The 25,353-nt window shown below is 48.8% G+C and overlaps 1 protein-coding gene across 1 annotated transcript in view; it reads right to left on the bottom strand.

Moving 5' to 3' along the window:
* Positions 1–25,353, bottom strand: part of SUPT5H (SPT5 homolog, DSIF elongation factor subunit) — a 36,946-nt gene continuing 11,593 nt past the window's right edge. The window contains exons 4-30 of the mRNA XM_006771955.2: positions 23,306–23,371; positions 22,748–22,759; positions 22,214–22,283; positions 22,022–22,090; positions 21,815–21,910; position 21,550; positions 20,723–20,791; positions 15,016–15,267; positions 13,786–13,875; positions 13,609–13,679; positions 11,913–12,018; positions 11,598–11,691; positions 11,372–11,508; positions 10,765–10,920; positions 10,512–10,658; positions 8,667–8,813; positions 8,457–8,582; positions 4,571–4,655; positions 4,155–4,274; positions 3,969–4,071; positions 3,751–3,878; positions 3,551–3,656; positions 2,964–3,122; positions 2,685–2,853; positions 2,364–2,567; positions 500–595; positions 1–418 (exon numbers count right to left, since the gene is read on the bottom strand). Coding sequence (XP_006772018.1) covers positions 275–418; positions 500–595; positions 2,364–2,567; positions 2,685–2,853; positions 2,964–3,122; positions 3,551–3,656; positions 3,751–3,878; positions 3,969–4,071; positions 4,155–4,274; positions 4,571–4,655; positions 8,457–8,582; positions 8,667–8,813; positions 10,512–10,658; positions 10,765–10,920; positions 11,372–11,508; positions 11,598–11,691; positions 11,913–12,018; positions 13,609–13,679; positions 13,786–13,875; positions 15,016–15,267; positions 20,723–20,791; position 21,550; positions 21,815–21,910; positions 22,022–22,090; positions 22,214–22,283; positions 22,748–22,759; positions 23,306–23,371 — 3,023 coding nt within the window. The 3' untranslated portion in view covers positions 1–274. The remainder of the gene's footprint in view (positions 419–499; positions 596–2,363; positions 2,568–2,684; positions 2,854–2,963; positions 3,123–3,550; positions 3,657–3,750; positions 3,879–3,968; positions 4,072–4,154; positions 4,275–4,570; positions 4,656–8,456; positions 8,583–8,666; positions 8,814–10,511; positions 10,659–10,764; positions 10,921–11,371; positions 11,509–11,597; positions 11,692–11,912; positions 12,019–13,608; positions 13,680–13,785; positions 13,876–15,015; positions 15,268–20,722; positions 20,792–21,549; positions 21,551–21,814; positions 21,911–22,021; positions 22,091–22,213; positions 22,284–22,747; positions 22,760–23,305; positions 23,372–25,353) is intronic.

Raw genomic sequence — 25,353 nt, 5'->3', positions numbered from 1 at the left:
GACTTTTGACAGCTTTTTATTGAAAGACCCTAACATAAAAGCAAGGTGAGGAAGGGGGGATACAGGATGGGGACCCTCCCCCAGACTCTACTCTGATTCCCATAAACATCAAAGAGAAAGATAGGAATCCTGAAAGGAAAACAAAGAATACTGAACAACCAGGCTAGGGTCTGCTCCATGCCTGGATCCTATGTCTGAACCAAGGACTAGGGAAGGAAGAAGGGACACCCTCTATCTGCCAGATGTCTGCCAAAGTTCACCAGCCCGGCCTGCCTCAAGCCTCCAGGAGCTTCCCCAGGAAGCGGAGGTTGAGGATCTTGAACTGTTCATCGAGATCCATGTGTACGATGCCATCCTCACCATTGATGCTCAGCAGGACCCCTGTGGCTTCCCGATCCTCGCCCAGGATGACCTTCACCTGGAGAGTGGGCATGGTGTCAGGTCCATGTCCACAGCCCAGTGCCCGAAGCCCAGTGCCCACAGCCATGCCCCTCCTTACCTTATTGTTCTTGGTGGGGGTGATAGGCTCCAGGTGCTCACTGGAGATGCTGACAACCTTCTCACTGTCTTTCAGGTACACAGAACACATGCCTCCCTGAGGGTGGAGACAGCATGGTTAGCCTGACCTGCTCCCAACATAGGACTGATGCTCACAGGCAGGGGACTCAGGCTCAGTGCTCATTCTAGAAAGTCACTTTTCCACGGTGACACAGGGCAGGAAAGGCCACAGCTGGACCAGGTTCCAAGGACTAGAGTCTGTGGTATGTGGGGGCAGGGTGACCAGATCAGCAAGGCAAACACCAGAATGAAGCCACCTTGGACCAAAAGGGACACTGATTCTCAGGCATTTAACTCTTCATGTCCTAAAATGTCTTCAGATTTTTCCATACACTTGCTCCTCCTGGGCCCTGTCTCAGGGATGGCCTACAATCCCTCAGTCCCCCGCCAGACTCTGAACCTTGTCTTGGCTGACAGCCTCCAGCTCTGAGGCCTGTCCATTCAGCCTCCTGAGCGTGTTCCCCCACTCTCTCCTCCTACCCCCCTCTTCCCCAGGCCCTGTTGTGACCTTCCCCCAGCTTCGAGTCCCAAGCTTACCACCCATAAACCTATCCTTGATAGAGCAACATGGTGAATGAATCCCAAACAACATATCTGATCCCTGCTTAGATTCTCCCATGACCTCCATGTCCTCAGCACACAGTCCACATTCCCCAGGCTGACACATGACCTGGCCCCAGCCATTTCTCTGGCTTCATCACCTTCCAACTTGGTTCTTTATGTTCCAGACATGGTGAACATACTTCAACACCCCAAAATATGCCAGGCCTTCCCTCACCTCTAGGCCTTTGTGAGTCCTCTCTGTCTGAAACATACTTAACCCCTTCTCCAGCCACTTATTCCAATTCATTCTTCAGGTCTCAGTGCAGATGTCTCCTCTAGGAAGCCCTCCTTGACCCCCTCCAAGTTGGTAAGGTGCCTTCTCTGAGTTTGCATAGCTCCCCTTGCCCTCTGGGCTTCCCATATTCCAGCTCTGGACACTAAGGCAGTGACAGGGGCATGTCTGATAACATGTTCCACTAGAATATGAAATCTGTGAGGGCAGAGCCAAACAAGGTGCCAGTTCTTCATCTAAGAACTGGGACTACTTAGTAATAAAACACAGGATTAGTAATTGAAGAATCACCAGGGCAAACTTTAAGCTTTTAGGAAGAGGTCCATGAGAAAGAATTACGTGGACCTATAGGATATAGACCTGAAATAGCCTAGGTGCTTTCCTGAAGTAGAAGTTAACTAGACAAAGAATGAAAGAGAGTTCTAGACAGAAGAAAGTGATGAGCAAAGGTCCTGAGGCTAGAGCAGTGATGGCGAACCTATGACACGTGTGTCAGAGGTGATACGCAAACTCATTTTTTTGGTTGATTTTTCTTTGTTAAATGGCATTTAAATATATAAAATAAGTATCAAAAATATAAACCTTTGTTTTAGTATGGTTGTAAATATCAAAAAATTTCTATATGTGACACGGCACCAGAGTTAAGTTAGGGTTTCTCAAAATGCTGACATGCTGAGCTCAAAAGGTTCGCCATCACTGGTCTAGAGGGAACTGAGTGACTAAAAAATGCAGAGGCCAGTAGTGCTGGAGCAGGGAGAGCCCAGGGGCTGTGGGTTCCTAGGGCTGTGGGTGAAGCCTGGCACAACGGAGCATTCAGTCCATGTTACTTGAAATGATCTCAGAAGAGTATATTACAAAGTAGCCATACTCATGGGTGTCAATTATTCCAGGCAGCGGGAACCCCAGTCATGAACACAATAGGCTTTATGGAAAATCCAAAGGAGAGGATGCCGGCCTGGGCCCCACTTACCATGACACTGCGGATGACCCCTGTCTGCCCCACCACTTGCGTATCCAGATAGGTGTCCCGCACTTTCACCTGGATGTCAGTGGTTACCCAATCACTAGAGTTCTGCTCAATGCCTGAGCCTGGTGTATGTGGGTTGTAGCCACCAGGGGAGGGGGCTCCAGGTGTCATCGGACTATAGCCAACAGGGCTCGGACTGGGGCTGGCCTGTAGGGGAAAGAGGGGCAGTACTGTTGGGAATAGGTCATCTGAGCTGGTTGTCCTTAAAGGCCTGAGACCCACCCTAGGCCACCACCCTCAAGGAACATGCCAGCTAACCAGCACCTGATAGGCCATGGGCGAGGGTGTGGGGTGGTAGCTGGCCGGAGAGTGGGTGTTCTGGTAACCAGCTGGGCTTGGTGCCACCTGGTGGTAGCTCTGGGGACTAGGGCTGGGCTGGTAGGAGCCTTGTGGAGAGGGGGCAGCATAGGGGGAAAACTGGTCTGTGTTGTACCTGCAGAGACAAGGAGCAAAGGGGCCATTTGTTGGGGCCAGGGAAGAGGAAGTGGTGGCACTGGGGAGAGTTTGGGCAGGGGTTAATTAGGGCTACCCCAGTGGACTCACATGGCTGGCGTCCCTGGCGTCTGTGGGTTGTACTGCGGGTTAACCTGAGGAGATGAGGGGTCTGGGTAGCCAGGTGTTTGGGGATTGGGTGTACCCCCATAGGCCTGTGGGGATGGAGTAGGCTCGTCGTCGAAGGCATACTCATATTCTTCCTCAGCCCTGTTGGAGAAAGAAGTCTGTTTAAAATGGTGATCATAACAATGTAGCAAATGCTTCCAGAATAGCACTGTAACCAGACAAACTGAGGCAATTTCACCCTCACAACAGCCTCATCTGGAGGCCTCCATTTCATATCTGAGGAGACTGGAGTCAGAGATTAGGTAGCCCAGAGTCACACAACCTGTCATATGACCAAAATCACACGCACTGTCTCCAAACCCAGATTTTAACGTGTGCTACTATTGAGTCGGAAAGATTATTTTGCCACAGCCATGCCTACTCCTTCACAGACCAGCTGGGGCTGGAAGCAGAGAATTCAGGGTGACCTATACAGACCCCTCGACTCCCCGGACACCCAGCATAACTCACACATGGCACACACTCCCAGTAGCTCAGAAAACCTTGTGCCCTCAGCAACTGGTCCTCACCGTGATGGCGTGTTAGGGTTGTTGGGGTCCCAGGCCCCACTCTGGGCAGGAGTACGGCTGCCATCATGCAGGGGTGTCTGCGAGCCATAATGCGGAGTGCGGCTGCCTGTAATAGGAGGGATGTATGTGTCCTTCAGCTCTGTCCTATCTCCAGTTCCCCCCATATCACCCCTCCTCCCTGTCCCCTGGGGAGCACTCACCATCCTGAAGAGGTGTCTGAGAGCCATACATGGGTGTGCGGGAGCCAGAACCATACATGGGTGTCTGGGAGCCATACATGGGCGTCCGCCCGTAGGTTGAGTTCATGCCACCCGGGCGCCGTGAGCCCCTGTGGACAGAGACAACTAATGGGATGAGTAGGCCTTCTCACCACTGATAATCCACTCCCAGCCCTGCCCTACTCCGTCCCAGCCCGTACACTGTGGTGAGCCGCTGACGGTCTACAGAGATGGTCTGGCAGGTAGAATGCAGCTCCACTCGGGCTGTAGACTCTGTGGCATCCTTCACCACACCAATGTAGCCTGGTGGAGAGTAGGTCAGACTGGGTGGGGCTCTCCTTCACCATGCCCCCTCCCCAGGCCTCCACATGGCCTTCGAAGATCACCTTTATAGGGCCCCTGGGAGATGCGCACAGTCTGGCCGATGAGCTCATTGTCTCTTCGCCCCCGGCCCCTGCTCATGCCACCACTGCTGCCACCTGGGCTACCAAAGCCACCACGCTGACCTGGGGAGGGAAAAGAACATTACCATGCCCTCGCCTCACATTCTGTGCCACAGCTAGGGAACCCACAAACCCTCTCTTCAGTTTGACTCTCCTCCTCCCCTGTTGGGTTAGAAGCCTTCTCTGGGGTTCCCATCACAGCCCTGACCACCCTGGGCTGTCACTATGGGGTGAGGCCTGGTCTCCAGTAGCCTGTGAGCCCCATCTGACTGAGCCAGCCCAGAGCAGGCACTCAGTGACTAAGAGCTGAACCTCCCTCCACAATCCCCAGACACAGCCCCATCCTGACTCCCTCTCACCTCCAGCACTGGGGTGCATGGGGCTGCTGATCCGGGGACTCATTGGGGCAAAGCCACCCAAGGTGAAGTTGGTCACATCTCGTGGCTAGAGGAGGAACAAGAAGTGAACTGACAGGCAGGGTCTGGGTGACAGACTCCCAGCCCCCTTGCCAAACTCCCTGCCTGCATTTGAGAACAGTTCCTACTTGAGCCTTCCAGCCGCCATCCCTACCTCCTCCTGGTGACAATGCCTCAATTTCCCTCTGGGGAAACTGCCACACTCCTATGCCATTGTGGGCCTGTTAATCAAGAGGCCCTAGTCAAGGACTAGTCAGGAATTTAAATCCCTAGTGACACAAAAACTGCATGCCACGGACTTCATCATCCCACTGACAGGGCCCAAAGGAAACCACCTCCTTGTCCCAGCTACCCAGATCCCAGGCCTGATTTTCTTTCTGATACCTGGTTCTACAGAACCTTCCTGCAAATACCACCTCAGGGCCTTTGCGCTTGCTGTGTCCCTGAGATATTCATGTGGCTCTCCATACATCTATTCAGGATCTGCTCAAATATAACCTAAGACCTTTCCTTAACCTCCTCTATCTAAAGCAGCAGCCCCCATCATTCTCTATCTCCTATCCTTATCCTTTATAGACCATAGTAGTTAAAAAAAAAAAAAACTAAGGAAAACTTTCGTTTATAAATGCCTATTAGACATTTTTCTCTTCAATGCCAATAAACTTCCTTTGGGTTTCTCACAAACACCAAGAAAGTAATGTAAGATGAAAATGAAATATATCATGTTAACAATGTATTGATGTATATGTTACCAATAATATTTTGCCTTTAAAACTTACAGGTTTTTAAAAAATCAGAACCACTTTTCATTTATTAATGGATTAGAGCAGCAGAATAAATTTCAAATTCCATCATGAAATTTTGTATTACTTTTAAAATAAACACACCTTGCCCTAGCTGGTTTGGCTCAGTGGATAGAGCGTTAGGGTCCCAGGTTCGATTCTGGCCAAGTGCATATGCCCTGGTTGCGGGCTTGATCCCCAGTAGGGAGCGTGCAGGAGGCAGCCAATCAATGATTCTCTCTCATCATTGATGTTTCTACCTCTCTATCCCTCTCCCTTCCTCTCTGAAATCAATAAAAATATACTTAAAAAAGAATAAATAAAAAATAACCACACTGCCCTAACTGGTTTGACTCAGTGGATAGAGCGTCGGCCTGCAGACTGAAAGGTCCCAGGTTCGATTCCAGTCAAGGGCATGTACCTTAGCTGCGAACACATCCCCAGTAGGAGGTGTGCAGGAGGCAGCTGATTGATGTTTCTCTCCCCTCAATGTTTCGAACTCTCTATCCCTCTCCCTTTCTCTCTGTCAAAAATCAATAAAATATATTTAAAAAAAAATAACCACACCTCTGGCAGAGAGAATCCTCTCCTCTATAGTCCACCTCCCTTTCCTGCCTCCCACAGGGGCAGCATATACACAGCTCTAGCAGAAAATATGCAAGTTAACCTAAACAGCACATATAACTCTCCAAAGAAGGATGCTCTGTTCCATTGACAAGGACAACTGCAACAAAATTAACTACTTTCGTTTTTTCTTAAGGTTTTTTGTTTGTTTTTTAAATATTTCTTTTTACTGATTTCAGAGAGGAAGGGAGAGAGGGAGGGAAGAGGACAGGGAGGGAGGAAGAGAGAGAAGAGAAGAGAGAAGAGAGAAGAGAGTAGAGAGAAGAGAGTAGAGAGAAGAGAGTAGAGAGAAGAGAGTAGAGAGAAGAGAGTAGAGAGAAGAGAGTAGAGAGAAGAGAGTAGAGAGAAGAGAGAAGAGAAGAGAAACATCAGTGAAGAGAATCATTGATTGGCTGCCCCCTGCACAGACCCTACTGGAGATCAAGCCCACAAACACAACTCAAGCATATGCCCTGACTGGGAATCTGAACCATCACCTCCTGGTTCATAGGTCCATGCTCAACCACTAAGCCACACCAGCAGGGCAAAAATGAAATACTTTTAGATAACTAGTTTTGGTAACCAGATTTTCTGAAATTTAAAATAGGTATTATGTTGCCCCCAAACTATTTTGGATCACTTTACAACATTCCTAAATCAAATAGTATTCTAAATGTATATTATTATATTGACCCAGGATAAAATTCACTTAAAGAAAGAAAGCAAATTAGAGTAATGGAGTCAAAGGAAATGAAGCAGGCATTATTAATATCACCATCAAAACTCATACTGTAACCTCAGCCATACACCCAGAGTGAAGACTATTGCAGTAAGAAGTTCTATAGCAGTCACAAATATCAACTATATAGACTGTGGAACAAAATCAAATACTTATATTTGAATATGTCTATGTCTGATCATCTTAAAACAAGAGTTATTTAGATATACCTCTTATTCAATGAAATCCTAAGAGCCTCCCATTAGATCAGAGGTTCTCAACGTGTGGGTCGCGACCCCTTTGGTGGTCGAACGACCCTTTTACAGGGGTCGCCTAAGACCAGTGATGGCGAACCTTTTGAGCTCGGCGTGTCAGCATTTTGAAAAACCCTAACTTAACTCTAGTGCCGTGTCACATATAGAAATTTTTTGATATTTGCAACCATAGTAAAACACTTATATTTTTGATATTTATTTTATATATTTAAATGCCATTTAACAAAGAAAAATCAACCCACAAAATGAGTTCGCGTGTCACCTCTGATACGCGTGTCATAGGTTCACAATCACTGTCTAAGACCATCCTGCATATCAGATATTTACATTACGATTCATAACAGTAGCAACATTACAGTTATGAAGTAGCAACGAAAATAATTTTATGGTTGGGTCACAACATAAGGAACTGTATTTAAAGGGCCAGAAGGTTGAGAACCACTGCATTAGATGAATGAATAGTATCACTGACCAGGTTAATGAAAAGTATAAACCAGATCTATCCTCTCCCTGTCTGAACCAATCCTTCTTTAAAACACAGAATTAAACCTGGCCCTGTATGGTTCAGGGGTTGAGCATTGACACATGAACCAGGAGGTCTGGTTTAATTCCGGTTCAGGGCACACATGCCTTGTGGGGGGCATACATGAGGCTGCCAATCAATGATTCTCTCTCATCATTGATGTTTCTATCTCTCTCTCCCTCCCCCTTCCTCTCTGAATCAATAAAAATGTATTTTTTAAAAACACAGTAATAAATAAAATGATTACATTTCAAAAACCTTCCCTGTTAAGGCAGCAGGCAAAACACAAAATTATCACATTTACTAAGGAGATATCTTAAAAGTGAGGTATATCTTGAGCCTTGGTGTATTGGTTAGAGCTTCATCCGAATACACCAAAGTTGCAGGTTCGATCCCTGGTCAGGACACATATTAACGAATACATAAATAAGTGGAACAACAAATAGATGTTTTTCTCTCTCTCTCAAATCAATAAGTAAAAAAAAATTTTAAAGGTGTATTTCTAAAATATAAGAATAAAGATAGAATTTAAAAATAAAATAAAAATAAAGCAGCACCCCCCCTTATCTCCTTTTCCTATTTTATTTTTCTTCCTAGTGCTTGTCATCACTCCATATTGCATGTTGTGCCATGTATGTACTTATCTAGCTGTTCACCTCCAAAGTAACAGCTCTAAGAGGACAGGTTTGCCTCTTAGCCACTACGTCTGGCATTTAACAGGTGCTCAATAAAACCAAATGAATGAATGATTTGGTAAACAGCTCAGACATCCAATAAACCTTTTTCTTCACACTTTGCTGAAGACCTGACACTGACATCTGCCCCTCTAATTCTCTATAAGCCCATTCTTTGTCTCTCCTGGGGTCAGTGAAGGCTGGAGAGCCAAGCCAGATACCCATTACACAAGGTGCCACCATGCCCACCTTACCTTCGAGCCCCCAGCCAGCACCAGGTGACGTGTCTTGCAGACAAACATGCCCCCGTTCTCCACCAGTTTTTTGCAATGCAGGAAGGCAAAACTGCGGAAGAGATGGCGAATCTCACCTTCCCGGCCCTGGAGAAAACATAATGGTCACTCATGGCTGTCTCCCACCCCTATTCTTTCAGACGCAGCTGATGGGTAGGAGTGCATACTTACTGAGTGGGGGCCATCGATGACCTTGACGATGTCTTTTACATGGATGTTGTTCTGTTCTGAGTCCAGGGCCACAGCAAATCGGTTGTCCTTCTTCCGAGTCACAGCCTGGTGCCTGACAGTCACCACCTTCCCGTACATATTAAGCACCTATGGAGGGAGAGGGGGGATGCTGAGGGGTAAAAGTGGAAATGGTGGCCTGGAGTAAGGCTTCCCTTCAGCGGGATGATCCTTCCTTGTGGGAGACTGCAGGATATCTCGGTTCCCTGGCTCTGGGTCAACCAAAATGTCAGAGTGCCAGCCCCTGGGTACTGGGTCAACCAGTAATGTTCCCAATCAGACTCCATCCCCTTGACTGAACACTGGGAACTGGAGAGATGGGCAGAGGAGTAGATCTAATCTAATAAAAGAGAAACATGCAAATTGGCCATATGTTTGCTATGCCCAAGCCACGCCCACCAGCCCATCAGAGCAACTATATGCAAATTAACCCAACCAAGATGGCGGCCGGCAGCCACGGAGCTGGAGCAATCAGGAAGCTTGGTTGCCCCGGCGATGGAGGAAGCCAAGCTTCCCGCCTGCCCTGGCCGGCTGTGGCCTCTGCTAAAGGCAACAAAGTTTCAATTATAGACAATAAATAAATCCTAGATACCTGCTTCCAGACAGCCTACACTGGGAGCTCGGGTGGCTGGGGGCCGTGGCCAGCCTGCAAACAGCCATCAGCCCCTCCCCCAGGCTGGCCACACCCTTAAGGGGTGAGGTTCCCTGCTGGGGGGCTTGACCAACCTGCAAATAACCATTGGAGGTAGGGCAGCCAGGGGATTGTCCCCTAGCGGCAGAAAGACTGGGAATGACTGGTCACTATGACACACACTGACCACTAGGGGGCAGACGCTCAATGCAGGAGCTGCCCTCTGGTGGTCAGTGTGCTCCCACAGGGGAGCTCTGCTCAGCCACAAGCCAGGCTGATGGCTGCCAGCACAGCAGTGATGGTGGGAGCCTCTCCCGCCCCTCAGCAACGCTAAGGATGTCCGACTGCAGCTTAGGCCTGGTCCCCACTGGCAAGTGAACATCCTCTGAGGGCTCCTGGACTGCCAGAGGGATGTCTGACTACCAGCTTAGGCCCAATCCCCCAGGGAGCGGGCCTAAGCCAGCAGGTGGACATCCCCCGAGGGGTCCCAGACTGCGAGAAGGTACAGGCTGGGCTGAGGGACCCCTCCCCCTGACTGCACAAATTTTTGTGCACCAGGCCTCTAGTATTAACATAATAGCTAATGTTTACCTGTCATTCTGTACCAGGCAGGCCCCATGCTAAATTCTTCATACAAGATTTTACTGAAGCTTCAAAACTTCCCTCTGAGATGGATGCTGTCATGATTCCCATCTTACACAGGGGGTGTCTCAGGCCAAGAGAGGGCAAGTCAGCAGCCCAGGGTAACATAGCACCAAAGTAACAGCTGAGATGTGAACCCAGAGTGCAGGGTTCTAAGCACTATGCTGTGTGGCTCCCACATCCATGAGGATGGATGAAGGGGAAGAGGGTACCTGCAACACCCCTTACTTCAACAAGCACCGAATGCCAGGGTGCATATCTGACCTCAGAAATTCATGCACAACTAATAAAGTAGATGCTGCCACTATCTCCATTTTACAGGTGGGAAGCTGAAACACAGAAAGGGTGACGGACTTGCCACTTGCCTAATCTCACATAACCAGCCATGGGTGGCAGAGGCAGGTCCGCAACACACAGCCGTCTGGGCTCTTACCTGCCATACTCTGCCACCTCCCAGGGTGAAAAGAGAGGAAGCCCCTAAAAGTAAGTCCTGCCAATGAGTGCAGCACACACACCTGGAAGGTCTCGCGCTCCAGTCGCACGATGACACCCACGGTCTGAGGGTCCAGCTGTACCAGCTCCCCCCATTCATGCTGGCCCCCAACATCCACACCGGATGCCGTCTCTGAGCAGAGCTGCAGGTCCCGGGGGAGCACTTTCAGCTGCCAAGAGAGGGAGAGGAGTGAAGCAGGGCCCAAGTGGCTGGCCTGCCTGGCCTGGGTCTTCTCTTCTGAGCATATCCAGCCAGCTCCCACTCTTCTGACCTACCTCATGCATGGTGAGGTCGGAGAAGAGGATGACAAAGTTCTCCTCCACTCGCACAATGAGGCCTGTGTCACCCTCGAATCGGCCAGCAATCACCTTCACATGATCCCCCATCTTGAAGTACTTCCTAAGTTCCTGGGCCGGGAACTCTAGCATGTCCTGGGGATTGGGTGTGGGGACAATGAGCAGGTAAAATCACCACAAATCGCCTGCCCCACCCATCTTCAGTATCCATTCAAGTTCTTGAAAAGACCCTGGCCAAGACCTACTCCAGGCTCACACCAGACTACCTGAGGCCAGCGGGACAACCCTCAGACTGACCCAGAGACAGTTGAACTCAGACAGGATATCGGCCTAGACAACACTTATCCCACAGAGCCAGCCTGTCTCCAGACATGACACCAGACTCGACACTATCTCAGACCCACCTGGAGACAGCCTCACCCTAAACCCACCATGCTAGCCTAGACAAGCCCTCGGACTCAAAGATACACACACACATACATACACACTCCTACGCAAACTAAACCCAGCACCCACCTCAGGTTACTCATGGTTACAATGTCATGCCCTCATCCCAATATATACATGTGGACAGTAGGGTACCCACCTTGAGGTCCTCATGCTTGGGCATGATGGTGATCTTGTTGCCGTCCACACTGAGAATCTTGCCCTGCAGGTTGATGAGCTCACCCTCACATACCTCCACATTGTCCCCAGGTTGGAAGTTATGCTCCCTTTCCTTCCCTGCAGGGGTAGACATGGGGCTGACATGGGGCTGCCCACCATGAGCCACCTGCTCCTCCTTGGCCTTAGTTACAGACAAAAGCAAATACCTGTGCTCTCAGTCACCACCTCCAGGTCAATGCCCTCCGGCTGGTCCTCAAACTTCTCCAGCTCAGAGAGTGTGGGCTTCACACCCTCTGTGATCTGAGCCCCAAGAGACAAGGGGAAGAAGAGGACGTTAAGTGTTACAGACCACCTGAGTGGGCTGAAGACAGTGGGAATTATTCCCCTAGAGACACTCCTGACTTGAGGGTTACCTGGACAGAACTGGATAACCCACTGCTCCAGGGCCTGGGCTGCAGGAGGGAAAGCTTGGCCTCCCCACTCCCCACTGCCATTTAGCACGACCCCTCTGGGACCCTCACCACAGCAGACATGGCGAAGCTCTTAAACAGAAAGCCCTTCCGGCTGTAACGGTTCCCCTCGAAGATGAGGAAGTCACCATCAGAGGCAACATCACCCCCTAGGGACCTGGGATTTTGTGAGGGAGAGAAGATTGGAAGGGAAGGTTAAGAAGAGAATCTGCTAAAAAGGGACATATGTAATACTTTCAACAATAAAGGTTAAAAAAAAGAACCTGCTGTACCTGTCTCCTCCACTGGCAAGGGAAGAAACTTGAAGATGACCATCCCAGGCCATCCCCACACATACCCTCTTGGAGTGATTTCTCACAGAGAGGGGCACACAGCCCCCACCTTCCTGCACTCCACTGCCCCTTCCCTGCTCTGTTTGTCACCACAGCCCATCATGCTCTGATGAACTACTGTTTGATTAATCTCCCTAGCCAGAATGGTAGCTCCAGAGGGGCAGGGACTCCTCTTTTTTTCTACTCTTTACCCTCTAAGTGTCTGCACATCACAGACACACAGTAAATACCAGTTGGACAAAATTTCAGAGTTAACATTCATGGAGCACTCAGCCCGGGCCTGGCCTGGACACACTATCTCACTGACTCCTCCGCAAAGCCTGTGACATCAGTAATATGCTCTTCATTTTCCAGGGAAATGAGGAAATGAGGCTCAGAGAGGCCTACAACATGGCCCAGCAATGAGCCGGAGTCAGGATTCAAATGCAGGGGGAGGGACAGTGAAGCCTGTTCCTTAATTCCACTGGCCCTGCATGTGGGGTAGGAGAGACTTAGTTCTTGTTCCATGCTTCTGGAGTGGAGAGGGACAGCCTCTCCCATTCCCCAAAAAGGAAATGTATGGAAGAGCAGGCTGAGCTCCTCCTGCCATTCATTCAAACATCTGTTCATTCACATGGTGCATTTGGGAGAGGGACAAGCATGCTCTGCTGGGTATGTCAGGGCACTGTTGCCTCAGCTCGCTGGGGGGCAGGGAGGGGTCACTCTGGTTTGCTCTCTCCTACACAGTAAAAGAAGGTTCAGTCGGGTGGAGACCAGTGGTGTAAATGTGTCAAATTAACTCATGGGAGGTATTAACCAGGTCCTTGGATCCAGATGAAAAGGCACATTCTAAAATGTAGATGATGAAAAACTGTCTGCCTGATTCACAATGGGTTCCAGAACAAGATCAGAGGGAAACTGTCACTGGCACCTCTTGTTTTCCCATATGCTCCTCTCCTGTCCTTCCTGTTGGAAATCCTGCTAGACCTGGAATGCTGCAATCCCTGAGCTGCTCTGAGTTCCATCCAGCTGGGGAGGGGAAGGGGGAGAAAGACACCCTGAGGGGTAGGGGCTCTATACCCTCATCTTGGTGCCAGGATATCAGGGAGAGAGACTTTATAAAACTTAGCGTGTCGATAAATCCCATTTCAATATATGATACCATTAATCATGCTTACTACATGCAAATTGATACTCTGGGCACACATGCATATTAATTCATTCATTCTCCTTACAATCCAAGGAAGCAGGGTTGTTATTATCAATGTTTGTAAGCAGAGGAAAATGAGTTAAGTAACTTGGCTGAGGCTATACTCGAAGCTAACCACTCCCAAACTAAACCTGTCAGGGGTCCATCCCTGTGAGGGACACTGCAAAGGCACATTCTGCACCACAGCTCTGGGGACCCAACCCAGACAGTCCCCAACGACACTCACCTAATCTTCTCAGCATCAAACAGTCTCTGTGGAGGCCGTTTAAACTTCTTCCTTTTAGCAATCCAGTCTTTCTGTGGAAGAAAAGGGGCATGGTTGGGAAGGTGAGGTAGGAGGGCTTGGCCACCAGCTGGGATAAAGCATTCCCTCTCCCCCAGAGGCATCACATCCCCAGGGTACCAAGCTCATGCGGGCCTTGATGCGGTCATAGTCAATGCGTGGGATCATCTTCAGAGAGATGGTGTTTTGGCTGGGCTCCACATAATCCACCTGAGAAGAACAGGTGAGTGATCAGCAAAGGCCCAGCCCTTCCTCCCTAACCCTAGACATAGGAAAAAAAAGATATCAGGAAGGATAGGGATAGAGGGTGATGGGAAACCAGATTCCTGACAACTCCCAAATTCTCTCTCCAGCCTGCCTCCCCTCAACTCTGAAATTGACTATGCTTGCTTGACACCTCCACTTAGATGGCTAAAAGGTCCCTCAAACCTAACACAATGACAACTCACCTCCTGATTTCCCCCAAACCTTCTCATCTCTCACTCTCCCCCCATTCCATTCTTCCTTCTGCTCAGGCACACCTGGGAGTCATTTTTAACTCCTTTCTTCCTCCATATCCAATCTGTTGCAAATACTGTCGGCTCTGCTTTCAAGTACTCTGACCTCTTTCCCCTCCTCTACTACTCTAACCTTATTCCTGAACCACCATCATGGCCACCTCCACTATGGAATCACTAGTCTCCTCACTGCCTCCCTGCTCCTGTGGTTCCATATAGTCTGTTCAAGGGTAAATTTTTTTTTCATTTTTTACATTAAATTTATTGAAAGGTAATTCTTTATTGTGGGGGGGCTGTTCCATGAATTGTAGGATGTTAGCAGAATTCCTGGCATCTATCCACTAGATGCCAGAATCAACTCTGCAGTTAAAATAACCACAAATGTCTCCATACATTGCAAAAAAACCCCTGGGGGTAACGTCCCCACTGCTTGAGAAGAGGTCACCTGAGTAATCCTATTAAAATCAAAGTCATGCTGTGTCCCTTAGAGCCCTCCCATCTTACTCCAGTAAAAGCCAAAGCCCAATGATGGGCCTCCCTGAGCTCATGACCTGCCACTCTGCTTCAGCTAGATGGTCCTATCTCACGTCACAAAACACTTCCCCAATAACTCCACATGCCTCATTCCCTCGCCTCCTTCAGATCTTTACTCAACATGCTTTCATCACACACAGAATTGTCCTCCATTTCCTGTGTGCTCATGACAAAACCCAGGCTCTGCTTCACCTAATCTGAGCGGGGTGCAGCTCTCTGCACTAGGAAAGGGGCTGGAAAGGAGGAGGGGAGAACAGAGAAGCAGAAGTGTGAACATGAGTCCTGACCCCCTGGGCCACCCAACCCCACGCAGAGGCACCTGTGCGATGTCATCCTTATAGATGCCTCGCTTGAGGCGGACCCAGGATTTCGGTTTCAGGTTGGCCACCTCCTTCACCACTTTGAGCACATCTGTCATCTCTTTGATGGGCACCATCTGCTGGTTCCAGTAGCCAAGCCGCAGGTTGCCCACGCCCTCGATGGCCTGCTTCACGTGGGTCTGCTTATAGGCCTCCACGTAGATGTAGCCCTTCACATGCTCTGGTGCCACTACCGATTTAATCTGCAGGGGCTACAAGGCCGAGCCCATGGAAGGAAACAGTGAGACACAATTGCTAATAACAACTGTCACCTAAGCAGTCTCTCTTCCAGGAATGAATCCAACAGAAACATGTTGGCCCAATGACATGAATACAAGGATGTTCACTGCAGTTGTATATTATAGCAAACAAACAAGACTGGAAACAAAACATACATACTAAAAACTTACTAGAATGTGAAGACAACCATGCTCAGAAGTTTACAGCTGTAAATGCCAACTTAAAAAAAGGGAAACAGCACTGGCTGGTTTGGCTCAGTGGATAGAGCATCGGCCGGTGGACTAAAGGGTCCTGGGTTCAATTCCGGTCAAGGGCACATGTCTGGGTTGCAGGCTCCAACCCCAGTGGGGGTCATGCAGGGGGCGCAGCTGATGGGTGATTCTCTCTCATCGTTGATGTTTCTCTCTCTCTCCTTCTCCCTTCCTCTCTGAAATCTATAAAAAAATGTAAAAAATAAATAAGCATAACGCAAATAAACCTATTTTAAAAAAAAAGAATGGGGAAAAAGAAAAGATTAGAATGGGAACAAATGAAATAGAGAATAAAAAAAAAAATAGTGCCACCCTAACCAGTTTGGCTCAGTGGATAGAGCATCGGCCGGTGGACTAAAGGGTCCTGGGTTCAATTCCGGTCAAGGGCACATGTCTGGGTTGCAGGCTCCAACCCCAGTGGGGGTCATGCAGGGGGCGCAGCTGATGGGTGATTCTCTCTCATCAATGTTTCTAACTCTCTCTCTGCCTTCCTCTCTGTAAAAAAATCAATTAAAAAATATATATTAAAAAAAAAAAACCAATAGTGCCCTGGTCAGGGAGTTCAGTTGGTTAGTGTCATCCCAATATGCCTAGGTTGTGGGTTCAATCCCCAGTCACCCAGATATAAGAATCAGCCAATGAATGAATAAGTGGGACAACAAATTAATGTTTCTCTCTCTCTCAAATCAACTTTTTAAAATTTTAAGAAAAACAGCAGTGAAGCCCCTACAACCAAATGTTGCTTCTTTGAAAAGATCAAAAGCTTTGACAAACATTTAACAAGAATGACCAAGAAAAAGAGAGAAGGCTCAAATGACAAATTCAGAAATGAAAGAAATAACAAGGCAATACCCTGGACAACTGCCTGCCAACAAATTAGATAACCTAAATGAAATGAACAAAACGTTTTCCACAGAAAGACAAACTACCAAAACTAACTCAAAAAGAAAGAAAATCTGAATAGGCCTGCAAGAAGCAAAGATACTGAATAAAAAAACAAAACAAAACAAACAAAAAAAACCTGCCCTAGCCAGTTTGGCTCAGTGAATAGAACGTTGGCCTGCGGACTGAAGGGTCCCAGGTTCGATTCCAGTCAAGGTCAAGGGCATATGCCCAGGTTTCGGGCTCAGTCCCCAGTGGGGGGCGTGCAGGAGGCAGCCAATCAACAATCCTCTCTCATCATTGATGTTCTATCTCTCTCTCCCTCTCCCTTCCTCTCTGAAATCAATAAAAATATATTTTAAAAAACCCTTCCACATAAACACAAAAAGCCCAGAACTAGATGGCTTCGCTGGTAATTCTACCAAACTTTTAAATGATTAACATCAATTCTTCAGGAAACTCTTTTGAGAAGAGAAGGAAGCATTTCCCAATTCATCCTATGATTCAGTATTACCCTGAGATCATCATAAAAAAAACTAGAGTTGCCGAAACCAGTTTGGCTCAGTGGATAGAGCGTCGGCCACCGGACTGAAAGGTCCCAGGTTCGATTCCGGTCAAGGGCATGTACCTGGGTTGCGGGCACATCCCTAGTAGGGAGTGTCAGGAGGCAGCTGGTCGATGTTTCTCTCTCATCGATGTTTCTAACTCTCTATCTCTCTCCCTTCCTCTCTGTAAAAAATCAATAAAATATATTTTTTAAAAAAATTTAAAAAAAAATAACTACAGTATCCCAATATCCCTTATGAACATAAATGCAAACATCGACACTAATAATCTTCTATACTAATAAAAGGGTAACATGCTAATTAGACTGGATATCTTCTGGACATCCTTCCTGACAAAACCTGGGCATGGCCGGCCTGTAAACTGCCCACGGCCCCTCACACAAGACAGCCCCTCCCCCAGCAAAGACCCCTCCACCCCGATGGGGAGCATGGGTGGCCTGCAAACCACTCCCGGCCCCTTGCTCAGGCCGGCCCTGACCCTGAGCAGGGACCCCCCACCCTGATCAGGGGCATGGCCAGCCTGCAAACCCCCAGCGGCTCCTCACCAAGGCCAGACCCACCCCCCAGTGGAGACCCGCCACCCCATCGGGGGCATGGCCAGCCTGCAAACCCCCAGCAGCCCTTCATCCAGGCAGGCCCCATCCCAGCGGGGACCCCAACCATGATCCAGGGCCCCCTTCAGGGCAGGCCCCCACCTATGCACCAGGCCTATCCTATATAGTAAAAGGGTAATATGCAAATTGACTCTAACAGCAGAATGACCAGAATGAACACTGGACCAGTCACTATGAGGCACACTGACCCCCTCTTGGTCCCTTTCCCAGGCCAGCAGGCTCCAATTGCCTGATGGCCACCTGCTGTGGGGGTGGGGCCGGCGAGCAGGCAGAAACAGCTGACCTCTCAGTTCCTTCCCCCGGCCATCAGGCACCAATCACCCGATGGCAAATGGAAACCAAGGGTGCATGGGGGGTTGGCGGGGTGGCGGGGGGGCCAGGTTAATGCAAATATGCAAGAATACTGAGGCCCATCAAGGCTTCTGGATTTCATTCATTAGTTGAATGTCCCAAGTGCTTTTTACACTTATGAGGACTGAACTGAGTTGTCACTGCCATTACTGACCTACTAAACTGTCAAAATGCAGCAGAATCTAAGGTTGTGATGACCACTTCTTCCCCTTGAACTCATAGCAGGAATCCTGAAGTGATGAAATTCTGTACCCTGAGTCTGTACTTGGCCTCAGAAATTCTCTGGACCCAGCACCCCAGCCCAAGGGTCCCTCCCCCCTGTCGGCTGGCCCCCCTGGTATGCCCCGATCGGAGGGCCAGCCAGCCAACCTCCCAATAGGCCTTGATCACTAGCCAGGCCAAGGGACCCCAACCATGCACAATTTCATGCACTGGGCCTCTAGTCTTTAATAAAATAGAACACCAAATCCAGCAATAAATAAAAAGGATCATCCACCATGACCACAACTTTTATGGAATGTAAATTATATCTCAAATTTTTAAAAATGTTTTTATTGACTTTAGAGAGAGAGGAAACATCGATGAGGGATAGAAACATCAATCAGCTGCCTCCTGCATGCCCCTTTTGGGGATAGAGCCCACAATTTGACAGGGAATTAACTGGTGACCTCTTTGTTCATGCTCAACCACTGAGCCACACCAGCTAGACTACATCTCAATTTTTAAAAAAACACACAATTAGCCCTGGCCATTTTGGGTCAGTGGTTAGAACATTGGCCCAAGAACCAAGGAGTCACGGGTTCAATTACTGTCAAGGGCATGAGTTGTAGGTTCCATCCCCAGCCCTGGCCGGGGGGGTGTGCAAGAGGCAACCGATCGATATGTCTCTCTCAGAGTGATGTTTCTCTCTTTCTTTCTCTCCCTCCCTCTCTCCTTTCCATTTCCTCTAGAAATCAGTGAGGATTCATAACAACAAAAAACATACAATTAATTTATTTCAGCATCAGTTGTGAAGTGAAGAATGGGAACAACCTTCTATTTACTGGGCATGGAAAGATGATTATGGCACTGCCAAGATCGGTTTGGCTCAGTGGATAGAGTGTTGGCCTGCGGACTAAAAGGTCCCAGGTTCGATTCCGGTCAAGGGCATGTACCTTGGTTGCGCGCACATCCCCAGTGGGAGGTGTGCAGGAGGCAGCTGGTCGATGTTTCTCTCTCATCGATGTTTCTGACTCTCTCTCTCCCTTCCTCTCTGTAAAAAATCAATAAAAATATATTTTTTTAAAAAAAGATGATTATGGCACTGACAAAAGGCTTGCTGCAGAATTATGTGTACAATAAAACACCATTTTGTGTTTTTTTAAAAAGACGTATTTTTCAACATGCAGAGAAAATGGTCTGGAAAGACATACAAACCAACAGTAATTAGTGAAAAATGGAACTCAGATATGGAAAGATCTGAGCTTTAATAGTATCTGTGTACTATTTTGCTCATTAAAAACAAAAACAGTCCTAGCTGGTTTGGCTCAGTGGATAGAGCATCGGCCTACAGACTGAAGGGTCCCGGGTTCGATTCTGGTAAAGGGCACATGCCTGGGTTGCAGGCTCAATCCAGTAGGGGGGATCCAGGAGGCAGCCAATACATGATTCTCTCTCATCACTGATGTTTCTATTTCTCTCTCCCTCTCCCTTCCTCTCTCTGAAATCAATAAAAATAAAAACAAAAACAATAATCAGAGTCATAACTCAAACAGGGTCACTGGAATTTTGCCCAGAGCACAATGTTGAGGTTTGTGCACACTTAAAATCATAGTTTACAAATCCTGCAACTGTCCACTTAGCCTCACTAATGCACACCCACTGCTTCGGCAGGTAAAGCAATGCACTCATCCAAAACAAAGCATATTAAATAAGAAAGTTACTACACCATATGCAGTCAACAGTAACCCCAAGTTTCACAAATTTTGAGGACACTCTTCATAAGGTTTATCCTGGTTCCAAAACTGAGAATTGTACCTGTGACAACAACTACATTTATTGAACACAAGCTGCTGGACAAGTCCGCTGAGAGCTGGACATGTCCCCAGCTATTTAATCCCAATGATGCTGAGGCACTAGCAGGGCCCAGAGAAGGAAAGTGATTTGATCAAGGTCACAAAGATAGGAAGTGGCAAGGACAGGATTCAAACCCTGGCAGTCTGAAGAAAGATCTGTGCCCTTAATGCAACATTTGCTGCCTTGCATGCAGATGGCATTACTTCATGTTTTGTGTGCTGAGTGAGCCCTGAAAGGGCGGGGATCAACTCTGGCATGGTTACCACTGCATCCTCAGCATCTCCCAGTGGAAGGACTAGCCCAGAGGAAAAGCTCAGCAAATGTTTGATGACTGTGTGAAAGGAAGGAATTCTCAAGACAGGCCTGTTCCCTGACCCCCTTAGTCAAACTGTCCCATGGTAGGACTCTCAAATAAGAGATGACAGCTACCCAACAGGGTTGGTGAATAGGCAAAACTCATTCTCAGGTAGAAAAAGCTCAGGGAGCTAAATGGCTGACTTCCAAAGGGCTACAGGGGCTTGGGAACCCAGCCAGAAATGCAGAAAGAGAGAAGACAGGGCACATAGAAGAACACTTCAATTCAGGGAGTGGTTTTTTCTAGCTGAAGCAACTCACTTAACAGACAGTGGTACCCTTGAATCTATACTCTCCCTCCCTCTGGGCTTGCCCCCCGCCCCCCAGCCCCCAAAACTGCCTGCCTACACGTACCGTGTCTGTGAACTGGTAAGCAATGAACTTGCGCATCAAGGAAATGGCTGTGGCCCGTTCCTCCCCAATCTGGAAGAGAGGCAGACTTATGAGACAAGATGAGTTGAAGGGCAGGACATGGGAAAGGGGACAGGGGATAACAGTAAGAGTCATCAGGCAAGAAAAAGTAGGAGAGAGAGGAACATGAGAGATGGAGACATACAGAGCGAGAGGGATGAACAGCCCAAAAGACAAAGGTGGGAGACAGTGAGGCGGAGGGGAGAGAGAAGAGAGGATGGAAAAGCAGACAGGCCAAGGAAATTCAGGACAGATACATGGACAGTTCTCCCAGGCAAAGCCACCTCCCTCATTTCCCTGTCTCCCCTAAGCCATGACGCCAGAGCACACACCTTACATTTGACAGTCCACAGATTTGGATCCCTAGGTAGGAGAGGGAAAGAAAGCCCTTAAGTGAAATTGTCTCATCATGAAGCATACAAATAATCACACCCATCCTTCCTCTTGCTCCACACCCTCTCCTTTCTCCATTCTTCCATACATAAGAAGGAGAGAGAAAGGTGCCATCTCAGCCCTCCCTCCTTCCTCCTCTCGTCCACCACTGCCTGTGTGGCTGTGTCCTGATTTATTTTAGGCAATGACCTGTGTGGGCACATCACCCAAGGACAGTAAAGGAGTCCACCTCAGCCCTCCTGTCCCACCCCCTTACTTGACTCCTGGGAGCAGCTGCTGCTGAGTGATGTCATCAGAGAGCTCATCAGACCCTCCATATACCCTAGAGAGAGAAGGGCAGTTGGGAAGAAGAGGTGAAGCTCTGTCAGACCCCTGACCCTTCCCACAGGGGACCACCTCTCCTGTCCCCCAACCCCCCATCCCATGCTCTTACGTCTCTCCCACAGATGACTTGGCATATTTCTTCATGTAATACTCGCCTAATTCTTCTTCTCGCTGGTCCCTGGGGTGCGTAGGAGGAGTGGGGGATAAACATGAATGGAAGGTTGAGGCGAAAAGATGGGCTGACCCGTCCCTAAAACTCCCCGTGGGAGCCAATTTCACCACTTTCCCCCTCCCTGCTGACCTCCAGAGGTTCTGTACTTACATTTGACAGTCCACAGATTTGGATCCTTGACTCCTGGGAGCAGCTGCTGCTGAGTGATGTCATCAGAGAGCTCATCAGACCCTCCATATACCCTAGAGAGAGAAGGGCAGTTGGGAAGAAGAGGTGAAGCTCTGTCAGACCCCTGACCCTTCCCACAGGGGACCACCTCTCCTGTCCCCCAACCCCCCATCCCATGCTCTTACGTCTCTCCCACAGATGACTTGGCATATTTCTTCATGTAATACTCGCCTAATTCTTCTTCTCGCTGGTCCCTGGGGTGCGTAGGAGGAGTGGGGGATAAACATGAATGGAAGGTTGAGGCGAAAAGATGGGCTGACCCGTCCCTAAAACTCCCCGTGGGAGCCAATTTCACCACTTTCCCCCTCCCTGCTGACCTCCAGAGGTTCTGTAGGCGGCGAGCCCCAGAACGATCTTCGTCCAGGACAACATTATCGATATTGGAGGCTGCAGAAAAATGGGTAGGTGGGTAAGAGAAGGTGAAGAGCAAGGGCCTAGAGAAAGTAGTGGGGCTAAGAGGGCCAGAGGTGGGCCTTGGGGAGAACACACCTCACTGAAGAAACCCCCAACTCTCACCCCCCGAATCCTGCTCAGGTTTCTGCTTCTCATGAAAAGACTGTCCAGCTGTTCTCCATCTCACAGCCACTGACTAAACACACCCTGAATTCCATCCCTCACCACCCAACCCTGCATCCCTGCCTCCTACAATACTCATACACAAATGTACACCTACTTTCCCCGGCCAACCACGGCTAGAGGCCGGACCCAGAACCCCCTTACTCTGGACCCTAACATGAGAGAAAGACCCCAGGGACGAACAGGGATCAGGGATGAGGGAGGGTGCCAAGGGCAGGAAAGAGATGTCAGGATATGGGAGGAGGGTTGAGGAATCACACTTTTCAGATTCTTACCTTCAATCTCTTCTACTTGGAGGAAGAGGAGGTGGTGGTGGTGGTGGTGGTGGTGGTGGTGGTGGGAGAGGGCAGACAAAGTATGAGCCAAATTATAGCAGCAAAATCAACCAATGGGTTGGGGGAAGGGGAAGGGAGGGGCACAGAAGGTTGAAAATCAAAAGTAAAGGCCAGGCACCAGGTGGTTGGGGAAGAAGCCGAAATGTATGAGGCGCACAAAACGGAAAATAACAGGGAAGGGGGGCACTGGCCCAGGAAGTGGGGGGTATCTTGGGACAGGGAACACCCACCCTATAACCCCCAGAAGGGATTTACTGGGGCCCTGGGATCCCAGAGTCCTCTTCCCACCACCCTACCACTCTATAGCCCCCGCCCCCCAACTCATGGGCCTCAAAGGAAGAGGGTACGGAGCTAGCTGATCTCTCTGGCAAGGACAGAAAGAAGCGAGGTGAGGAGGGTGGGGGTTGGGATGTTGCAGGGCATGGGGGTGCAGGACGGGCTCTCAAGACCCTCTGGATCACATCCCTAGTGGTCTTCTAGAGGTGGGCCCACACACACCTTTCTCTAGGATGTCCTCTGCTCCATCTTCCCATTGGTCCTCATCCTCATACTCATCGTCCACATCTGAAACAAGGACAAGTGGTCAGGGGCCAGCAGGGGGTACCTCATGACAACAGCTTCCAGGAAAACTCCTTTGGGAGATGGGCACAACAAACCCCCATCTTCCAGGTCAGGATACTGAGGCTCAGAGAGGTGAGATACTCCCTGAAGCCATAGGGCTGCTCCAAGCAGCAGGGTCAGGTCTCCTATACAAATCGCCCTGGCTCTACACCACCCCTCCCCTCAATCCCACCTAGAGATCTATCTTAAAAAGAAAGAAATAAGTAAGCAAGCAGAAAAGTTTCCTCTCAACTATCAAGGGAAGACAGGTATGTCATTGTTTTTTAAAGACAGAATTCATGGTTGATTGATTTTATTATGTTCTTACATTATAATGGCTACCACTTATTGAGATTGTACTATGTGCCCTGCCCAGCTCTGCGTACTTGCTACAGATTCCTCACTGAATCTTCCTGGAAACCCTAAGAGAGTTACCATTGCTCCAATTTTATACGGGCTCTGAGACCCAGAGAGGTTATCTAACTTGTCCAAAGACTCTCAACTGGTACATGAGAGGCAGCCTAGCTTCAGGGTCTATCTATGCATTTAATCACTTCAATACATTACAAATACTCTTCTGTATGCATCAAATTATTACACTAAAAACGTCAACGATAGTAGCACATGATGAAAAAACACAAAGTGTACAGATGACGTAAGTGTAAAGCACGTCTCCCTCCCATTTGTAACCCCCACCATCTCAGTCTTCTTTTTCAGAGGTAACTCTGTAATACTTCTTGTCCAGAAACAATTTGTGTATATATAAGAAACCCCCATAACTATTCTTTCTCTCTCTCTCTCTCTTCCCCCCCACCCCCACACAATTTTTTAAAACACTGTTCTGTACCTTCCTTTTTCTGAGCAGTAACACTACCTTGGACCTCTTGCATAGCAGCACATGCCTCATATGCTGTCTGATTTCTGCTCCATAATTTGTTTTTCCAGGCCCTTATCATCAATGAACATTTACATCACCAAACATTTGTAATTGCAAATAGGATTGCAGCAAGTGTCTTTGTCTTCATGCCTTTATGTATCTCTGTGAGTTTAACTGTAGGTGAATTCCTAAAAAGGAACTGCTGGATGAAAGGGACCCTGCATGTTAAACATTAATGAGTACAGCCACGTATATAACCTTTTAATAGGCAGTGACCGCCCTAGCCAGTTTGGTTCAGTGGATAGAGCGTCAGCTTGTGGACTGAAGTGTCCCAGGTTTGATTCCGGGTTGCGGGCTTGATCTCCAGTTAGGGGGCACTCAGGAGGCAACCGATCAATGATTCTCTGTCATCACTGATGTTTCAATCTTTCTCTCCCTCTCCCTTCCTCTCTGAAATCAATACAAATATATATTAAAAAGTCAGTAACCCAAACACTCCCATCACCTACGCACAAGTATCCCTAGTGGCCCACATCTTGGTCATATGGCATATTATCCATTCTTTTCTCTTGATTTGGGCCCATCTGCTATCTAAGACCTTTTCTCTAAGCAAGGACTCCCTGCCCCTCAGCCTTTGAGAAAGGACTGAAGCTCTCCGAGAACAGGTACACCCAGAGCCTCTTCTGCCCCACTGCTCTGTTTTCCCCTGGGGTAAGAGAGTCCCCAGAAAATGGAGGGTGGTGTTCCAAGTCACGCCCCTTTACATGGGTGTGGGGAAATCAGTATTCTCATGTATGGCTGGTGGGAGCATCAGCTAGTGACTTTTTCAGAGGCTGATATTTGGCCACAGATATCAAAAGCTTTAAAAACATATGCCTCGAATAAAAGGGGAGCGGCGAAGAGGCAGGAAGACAGGACCATGTCGAAGGGCCCCGGGCCCGGCGGCTCCGCAGCTTCCTCGGCGCCCCCGGCCGCTACCGCTCAGGTGCTGCAGGCACAGCCCGAGAAACCGCAGCACTACACGTACGTAGAGCCCCCCCCGCCGCGCGCGCCCGCCTGCCCTCAGCGG

Source organism: Myotis davidii, unplaced genomic scaffold (genome assembly GCF_000327345.1).
Source record: "Myotis davidii unplaced genomic scaffold, ASM32734v1 scaffold825, whole genome shotgun sequence".
In the NCBI taxonomy this organism is placed as follows: Eukaryota; Metazoa; Chordata; class Mammalia; order Chiroptera; family Vespertilionidae; genus Myotis; species Myotis davidii.
This window is presented reverse-complemented; position numbering and strand designations above follow the sequence as displayed.